Source organism: Lagopus leucura, unplaced genomic scaffold (genome assembly GCF_019238085.1).
Source record: "Lagopus leucura isolate 7727_CA_CO unplaced genomic scaffold, USGS_WTPT01 Super-Scaffold_100065, whole genome shotgun sequence".
NCBI lineage: Eukaryota > Metazoa > Chordata > Aves > Galliformes > Phasianidae > Lagopus > Lagopus leucura.
Genome location: NW_024962309.1, coordinates 1,004,041 through 1,012,105, shown reverse-complemented (window position 1 = coordinate 1,012,105; position 8,065 = coordinate 1,004,041). Strand labels below are relative to the sequence as shown.

The 8,065-nt window shown below is 64.5% G+C and overlaps 1 protein-coding gene across 5 annotated transcripts in view; it reads right to left on the bottom strand.

Moving 5' to 3' along the window:
* Nucleotides 1–542: 542 nt before the first annotated feature.
* Nucleotides 543–8,065, bottom strand: part of OGDH (oxoglutarate dehydrogenase) — a 20,113-nt gene continuing 12,590 nt past the window's right edge. For all 5 annotated transcript variants that reach the window (XM_042886875.1, XM_042886877.1, XM_042886873.1 and 2 more), the window contains 19 exons: nt 7,878–7,993; nt 7,275–7,429; nt 6,774–6,920; nt 6,277–6,367; nt 6,013–6,192; nt 5,239–5,367; nt 4,834–5,013; nt 4,399–4,551; nt 3,735–3,837; nt 3,403–3,531; nt 3,021–3,171; nt 2,682–2,809; nt 2,430–2,608; nt 2,278–2,349; nt 1,820–1,942; nt 1,503–1,575; nt 1,099–1,262; nt 867–1,021; nt 543–784 (listed from right to left, as the gene is read on the bottom strand). In XM_042886875.1, coding sequence (XP_042742809.1) covers nt 664–784; nt 867–1,021; nt 1,099–1,262; nt 1,503–1,575; nt 1,820–1,942; nt 2,278–2,349; nt 2,430–2,608; nt 2,682–2,809; nt 3,021–3,171; nt 3,403–3,531; nt 3,735–3,837; nt 4,399–4,551; nt 4,834–5,013; nt 5,239–5,367; nt 6,013–6,192; nt 6,277–6,367; nt 6,774–6,920; nt 7,275–7,429; nt 7,878–7,993 — 2,549 coding nt within the window. In that variant the 3' untranslated portion in view covers nt 543–663. The remainder of the gene's footprint in view (nt 785–866; nt 1,022–1,098; nt 1,263–1,502; nt 1,576–1,819; nt 1,943–2,277; nt 2,350–2,429; nt 2,609–2,681; nt 2,810–3,020; nt 3,172–3,402; nt 3,532–3,734; nt 3,838–4,398; nt 4,552–4,833; nt 5,014–5,238; nt 5,368–6,012; nt 6,193–6,276; nt 6,368–6,773; nt 6,921–7,274; nt 7,430–7,877; nt 7,994–8,065) is intronic.

Sequence of the window (8,065 nt, the reverse complement as noted above, 5' to 3'; positions counted from 1 at the left end):
GCCCCGGGGGGGCCGCGCGGGCGCGGCGGGCTGGGGGGGCCGGGGGGGGGGGGGGGGGGGAACACGGCGCAGGGGGGGGGGCGGGGGGGGGGGGGGGGGCGAGAGCGGCACCGACGTGTCGCAGCCGGCAGTGGCGGCACCGCACGTGGGCAGCGGTGATTTGGGGTCCCGCCGCCCCCCGCCCCACCGGCAGCAGCCCCGTGGGGCAGCGCGGCCCCGCGTCACCCCGTCCTGTCCCCAGCGTGAGGCAGCCGAGAGCCGAGGGGGCTGGGATGGAGAACAGGGAGTCCCCGACTCCACCGCGACCCCGAGCTTTGGGAGCAAAGGGCCGAACGTGTCTGCGCGTGAGCAGAGCCCACTGCTCGGGGGCGTCCCGGCCTCGGTGGGATCCCGTCCCCAACGGGGGGGTCTTGGCCTCAGTGGGGAATCCTGACCCCGAGGAGGGGGGGAAATCAGTCCCAAGTGGAGGCATCACAACCCCGCTGGGGGACCTCGGTCTCAATGCGGGGGTCCCGGTGCGGCGGCACACACGAGGCGAGGCGTTGGGTTGACAAGGCGTGTAGTTTAGGACGGAGGCGGGAGGCGAGCGACAGACACAAAGACAGACGGACAGAGCCACGCGCATGCTGCAGCGGCCGCGGGGGGGCTGTGGGGGTTGGGGTCTCAGGCCAGGTCCTTGAAGGCGTCCAGGTTGAAGGCGGTGTCGAGCAGCCGCTGCAGCTCCGTCAGGTGAGTCTTCTTGTTGCCGGTGGCGGGGGCAGCTGCCGGCTCCCGGCCTGCGTACCTGCAGGGAGATGGAGGTTGGGGGGCGCCGGGGCAGCCCTGACTGGGGCGCTGCCCCTTGGGACCCCTGGCTCTGCTGTTACCACACGGGCTTGGCGCGGTTGATGGTGGTGCGCAGGCGCGGTTTGACGTAGTCGTAGTAGCCCTGGTTCTTGTGCTCCTCCTGGCACCACACCAGCTCGGCGTTGGGGTATTTCTGAGCTTCCTTCTGCAGGAGGTCGAAGGGGAACGGCGACAGCTGCGGGAGGACGGGGGTTGGTGGTGGCCGGCGTGGCACCCAGTGCTGCGGCCTCAACCCGGATGCGCCGGGCTCACCTGCTCCACCCTGGTGATGGCCACGTCTGCCTCCATGTTGCGGGCCTTGCGCTCCCGTGTCAGGTCGTAGTAAACCTTCCCGGTGCAGAACAGCAGCCGGCGGACGCTCTGCGGGCTCTGTGCTGCGGGGCCGCTGTCGGGGATGACCCGGAGGAAATTGGTGCCTGTGGAAGGATGGAAGCCCACCATCAGCGCGGGGAGAACGCGGCAGGGCTGCGGAACGGGGAGGTGGTGCAGCCGTAAGGACCCGCAGCCCGAGGTGACCACAACCAAAGGGATTTTAGGGATTCAATCTACTGCAGCACAGGGGTGGCCGGCGCGGGGATGCTGCCAGCAGGACTTTACACCACCCCGGCTGCTGCCCTTCACCCCCCAGGAGGCAAACGCGGCCCGCGCTGCCGTACCTGGCAGCATGTCATCGAAGCTGGAGCGCGCTTCGGGGTGGCGCAGCAGCGACTTTGGAGTGAAGATGATCAGCTGCAGGGGAGGGAGAGGCCAAACGGTGAGCAGTGCCAGAACTCCTTGCCCCGAGCAGGGAGCACGGCTGCCTGGCAGCGCCCTTCCTCTGGTCGGCTGGGAGCAAACAGGAGGGCACACGGGCTGCTCCGTTTGCCCAAGGACAACGGCGGTTTCCAACCCCAGAGCTTTCTTCCCCCCCTTCCCCCGCAGCGAGCAGCCAGCAGCTCCTGCTGCACCCACAGCCCCGGCGCCGGGCACTGACCGGTTTGCGGAAGGGCAGGAGGATCTGACGCCGCAGGACGTGGAAGAAGTTGGCTGGAGTGGAGCAGTTGACGACGATCCAGTTGCAGTCGTACAGCTGGCGCACGTCGAAGTCGTCCAGCTTCTGCCTCAACAAATGTGGGTCAGCGGGTGTCGAGGAACAGCAGCGCCCCGTGGCCCCGCAGCCCTGCTGCCCCCCAGCTCCCCGCTGCCCCCTCCCAAAGCACACAGGGACACACAGAGAGCACAGCACTGGGAACAGCCGCGCTTCTGTGCTCCCAGTGTGGGACAACAGCCTCCCCGCTGCACCGCACTGCTGCTGAGGGCAGCTTGGCGTCACGCTACGTTGTGCTGAGCCCACCCTGGGGCCACCCCCCACCCTCGATGGGGGAGATCAGGGCCCGGCAAGGCCGCCGGGGGGGGGGTGGTGAACGGGGGGTTGGGCTGAGCCCCACTCACAGGGAAGACGTCAGGGTCGTCGTTGCACATCTGCAGGAACCGCTCCGGACGGGCAGATGAGTGCTCAGGGCCCTGCAGGTAGAGCCAGGCAGTGAAAGAACAGCCAGGCTGCCATGAGCTGGGAGGCAGCTGGGGCCTGGGCGGGTCCTCACCATGCCCTCCATGCCGTGGGGGAGCAGCAGGACGATGCCGTTCTGCCTGACCCACTTGGCTTGCCCGGGGCAGATGAACTGGTCAATGATGCACTGGGCGGTGTTGTGGAAGTCCCCAAATTGGGCTTCCCAGAGCACCAAGGCATTGGGGCTGGCCATGGCAAAGCCCAGCTCAAAGCCTGCAGGAGAGGGAAAGGGAGCGTTAGGGGGAGGGCTGGGGCTGCGGCCCTCTGGGCACGGAGTCACACTCACCCAGGACGCCATACTCAGACAGAGAGCTGTTGCAGACGGTGTAGGGAGCCTGGTTGGGCCACAGGTGGTTCATTGGGATGCAGGTCCTCTTGTCCACATTCTGGTCGTGCAGCACGTGGTGGCGATGGCTGGAAGAGGGGGAAGGGCAGCGTTACCCCCTCCCAAACGCAAGCTGCTGCTTCACGGGTGTCTCATTTGGCCATTTCCCCCTTCCTGGCTGCTTTGCCAACAGGGGATCGCGGCGCAGAGTGGCAAAATAAACAGCCCAAAGGACAAAGGCCGTGTGGTCTGGGATCCCTTCCAGAGGCCGTGGGGCCGAGCACAGCAGCGCTGCCCCACCTGAAGGTGCCCCTCTCGACGTCCTGCCCGCTCAGGCGGATGTGGATGCCCTCCTTCAGCAGGGAGCCGAACGCCATGTACTCAGCCAGCGCCCAATCCACAGTCCTGTTCTTCACCATCTCCCCGCGGGTCTTCAGGATTCGGCTCAGGCCTGCCGGGACAGGCGATGGTTCGTGGTGGTGAGAACAGCTCCATCCCCAAAGCTGCCCGTGGGCTGACGGTGTGCGCATGGCAGGGGAACGCTCCCTCTGGGCAGCTCCAAGGACGAGCTGCTCCTTGCGCTCCTCCCCTAATTAACCACAGCTCCCTTTGAACCCCTCAGCGCTCCGTCCCTCTCCCACACCGTCTCAGGAACGAGCACGTGGCTGCAGCGAGCTCCTACCTCCGTGGATGGTGAAGTCCTCCACAGGCACAGAGCTGGCCACTTGGCCGATGTGCGTCAGGTCCTCCTCGTTCAGCCCGGTGGAGGGGCAGCTCATGCTGCGGGGTTGGCCGTCCAGAGTGAAGAAACCTGTGGCCGGAGGAGCAGCCACAGTGCTGCAGGGCCAATGCCCGGCCCCACCGACACCCCGAGGACAGAAGCAGGGGTGCCAGCACGGCGCCCTCACCCCGTGAGCATGCATTTGCTGAAAGCCAGCTGACGGGGCACCGGAACCCTGGCAGGCTTTGAAGAAGTGGGGCTGTGCACTAGCTGAGACGCTGTCAGCAACTTACCAGGCCAGGGGGAGTCCAGCCAGTGCTTGATGTGCAAGATCTTTTCATCCTTGGATCTTGCATGGGCCTCCTCACAGATCTTATCATACTTGGCGATTTCCTCCTGCGAGGCAGAAGCGGGCAGAGCTGCGTTACTGAGGAGGCTCCAAACAACAGTGCTGGTGTGAGCTCAGGGGCTCCTGGGCTCAGAGCGAGTCCCTGTGCCAGGCAGCCCCTGGGGGCCCTGCAGCTCAGCCCCAGCCCTCCCAGTGCCGCAGGGCACGGCTGCGGAGCAGCTTAGCACTGCAGAGATGAAGGGGCAGCCCAGAACGAGATGGGAACGAGATGTTCCTGTTCCCAGCTGGCACAGCCCACAGCAGAGCTGCAGCTCCCAGCCCAGCCACTGCTCACCCAAGTGCAGCACAGCTCTGCCACCTTTAGGTGCGTGGCGATGGGCCACCAGCCGTCACCACAGCTCTGAACCAACCGAGCAGCTTCACGAGGCTCTGAGGCAGCCAGGGCAGGTCTGTGTGCCCGGTGCCCTGCATCCCTCTCCCATGCTGTGCCAACCTTTCCATTGTGAAGATGGGTGCACTCCGTTCCCTTGGAGGGTGCTGGGGGTGCCAGCTCCTCTACCCCCCATGCCACAGTGCTGCCCAGCTGCACGCTGACCCCAGTGGCATACCTCATACTCTGGCTGATTTACAACCCCCTGTGAAATCAGGAGCTCGGCGTATTTCTGCAGCACTGGCTTCTGCTTCCGGATCTGTTTGTACATCAGGGGCTGCGTGAACATGGGCTCGTCCATCTCGTTGTGCCCGTTGCGCCTATAGCACACCTGTGGGGAAGGAGGGGACCTCTGAGAGCAGCCCTGCAGCCTGAGCCTCGCAGAGCCACAGCGTCTGTGTGCTATGCGAAGTCCAAAGCAGCCCAGGAGGGAGCAGCTCTGCCCTGCTCAGTGCAAGGAACGAGGGCAGGCACAGAGACAGAGACAGCGCTTCTTCCCCAGGTGTTAGAACGCATGGCCTCACCTAAACCCTCTCTTTCCCTCCCCTGAAACCGTGCCCCAAAGGCTGGAGAAGCCACAGCTTCCAGACAAAGCCAGGTGCCACCTCCTTACCAAATCCACCACCACATCCTTATGGAAAGTGCTTCGCCACTCCGCTGCCACATTGCACACATAAACCACAGCCTCGGGGTCGTCAGCGTTGACATGGAAGATGGGAGCATTGACCACGCGGGCGACGTCGGTGGGGTACGGAGAGGAGCGGGCCATGCGTGGGTCAGTGGTGAAACCAATCTGTTGGGGAGGACGGGATTTGGAACGAACCGTGCTGCCTGCAGGTCTTGGCTGGCACTGAAGCCGGGCAGGCACCAGGCCAGGCATTTTCCATCAGCTTGCACGGCGTCTGGGGAATGCAGGTGACTTCCAGGCCTCGGGCTGCAGCGAGCCGGGCTTCCCCAGCCCCATCCCAGCACTGGAGCCACAGCATCTCCCCTGGTTTTGGGCAGCTGTGCCCCTTACCTGGTTGTTGACCACGACGTGCACGGTGCCGTGCGTGGTGTAGGAGGGCAGGTCGCTCAGGTGGAACGTCTCGTACACGATCCCCTGCCCTGCAAATGCTGCGTCGCCGTGCAGGAGGATGGACATCACCTGCAGGGCAAAGGCACTCAGTGGCACTGCGGCCACATCTCAGCCCCACTGCAGAGTCCAGTGGTTTCCCACAGTGCCTGACAGGCAGCTGCTGCGATCCCTGTGGGATGCTCGGGGCCATCGTCCCACCCCAAAACCCTCTGCTCCACATCTCCAGGGACTGAGTTGGGAGAAATGCACCTTTCCTGCATGCTTTCACCCCAAAAGAAGGAGCGCGTTGTGGCAGAGCTCGCTGTGCCTTCAGCTGCTCCGCTGCTTTAGCCGGGGGCTGCCTGAGGACGCTGCCTGCCAGGCGAGAACAGAGCTGCTCTATTTATTCCCAACCCTCGCAGTGTGGGAGGAAGGGAAGTACTTTTGATCTCACCATTCCACTTCTCCTGGAGTGCCACAGGCGATGAATGAGGCAGCGATTTGGGCACAAACCCCCCCGGCGCGGTGCCCCCAGCACTCCCACCCCGCACACAACGAGACCCTGCAGCGTGAAGCTGAGCCCTTGCAGCCCTGCTGCTGAGCCTTTGGGGATGGGAGTGCTGCTCGGGGCCAAGCCCCCACAGGAGCTACCAGCACAGACCAGTGGGAGACGCAGGAGCAGCCGTGGTGACGGCAGTTTGTGTGCCAGACCCTCAGTGCGGCCGCCCTGCTCACCTTCTTCCCCTCTGTGTCCCCGCAGTAGAACTGCTCCGCTTTGGTCTTGCCTTGGACCACGGGGTCAGCCGCCTCCAGGTGGGAGGGGTTGGCCACCAGGGACAGGGTGATGTTCCTGTCGGTGACACGGTTGATCCTGCGGTGGTACATCCCCAGGTGGTATTTGACGTCACCGGAGCCCTGCCGGAGGGATGGGGTCACGGCGGTGCAATGCAGCGCCACGGCCTGCAGGCTGCTGGGGGCATGGAGTGGAGGAGGACTCACCTCGTCAGCAGCCTCCAGCTTGGAGTCAAACTGGCAGAAGATCTGCTCCAGCTCCTTCCTGATCACGTTGGCAAGGACGTTCAGGCGCCCTCTGTGAAAGCAACGCCGCCGTCGGTGAGCAGCAGGCAGCACAGCCCCCTGCCTCCTAACCAGAGAGCCGGGGGCAGCCCTACAGCCCCCGAGCTGCGGGGAAAAAGGGGAGGGGACAAGGTCCCGAGCTGTAACACGTCCTTTGTGTGTATAGCACATCCTTTGTGCTGCAGGGATGGGGATGCCCTCGGTGCCCTCCCTGCTGCAGCACGGCCAAATCCCACCCTCACGCTGCAGCCCTGCTCAAACGCAGCTCCTTCGGCCACAGGCACACAGCGGGCTCTGCAGCGCCATTCCCATCTCTTCCCCCCCAGAGCCCTTCTGTACAGAGGGAGCTGCTGAGGTCCGAGCTCGGCTGCTCACCCTGCAGAACCGAACCCCAGGGTACCGAGCGCAGCAGCACCTACCTGTGGGGCATCCCCATGATCACATAATCCACTCCCTTCTCACTCGACTTATCAATGATGGTCTTTAAGGCTGGGATCAGCACTTCGCAGCCCTCCAGACCGAAACGCTTCTCCGAAGACCATTTCCGATGGAGGAACTCCTCAAACCTGGAAGGGGGGGCAGAGAGAGGACCTTACCAGGGGGCACAGCCCCTGCTCGCCCCACGCCCTCTCCTGCTGCCCAGCTCCCTGCTCCCACCCTGCATGCACACGACTCCATGCTGTGCTGCTGAACAACGCCTTATTTTTAGCTGCTTTCTGCCAGCATCATCTGTCTGCAGGCTCCGTGCCAGCGCTCTGGCAGCACCTGAGTGTGCCCTACGTCACGGATCTGTGCTCAGCCCGCCCTGGACGGACCACACGGATGACACCAAGGAGAGGTGATGCAGGTGGTGACCGTCCAGCGAGGGCAGCCATCCGGCAGGAAATAGATGGGGGAAAATGGGGGCCCTGGCAGGGTACCTGGTGGAGCGGACCAGGCGTGCCAGCAGCGTTCGCTTCTCCTCGTTGCTGAACTGCATGATCCCCGGGGTCTCGAACTTCTGCCGGATCCACTGGCACTGCTCCAGGTCGTTGATGAACATGAACTCCACGCCGATGTGCTGGCAGTAGGCCATCTGCCCCGGAGCATCGCACAGCCCGTCAGGCACCGGCAGGAGCCGCACGCATCCCCAGCTCCAAGGCAGCTCCGTGCGGTGCCAGGGTTCCCTCGGTCTCCTCTTTCAGCACCCGGCAAGGTGAGCGGTGAGCTGCACCTCCCAGGAGTCACCCAGCACGCTGCCTCACCCCATTGCTCAGCACGGCTCCCTCTCTGCCTGCACGTGCAGAACCCACAGCCTCCGAGGGCTGCACCGCACCTCAGGCTGCTTTCAGACCCCATTTGTCAAGGCAGGAGGGAATGAGGAAAACCTCCCAGAATCAGGGCCTGCCCTGCTCATCTCCGTCCTGAGGTCAGCCAGGAACGGGGAGCGAGGCAGAGAGGCAACAACCTGCAGCAAAGCCACGGCGCTGCTGCCAACAGCTCTGTGCTGCACGCCGCTCTGCCTGCAGACCCACAGCCCTCACCTCCAGGCGGCGGATGATCTCCCGCAGCGGAAGAGCCGACTCATTTCCTCCGATGAAGGTGGTTGTGGGCAAATGGAAGACCTTGTCGAGGTCGGACTCATCCAGCCCGTAAAATCCTGCAGGGTTGTGGTGGTGGGACGAGCGGAAGCAGAGAGAAGGAAGGGATGGGGCCGGGGGGGGGGGGTGTC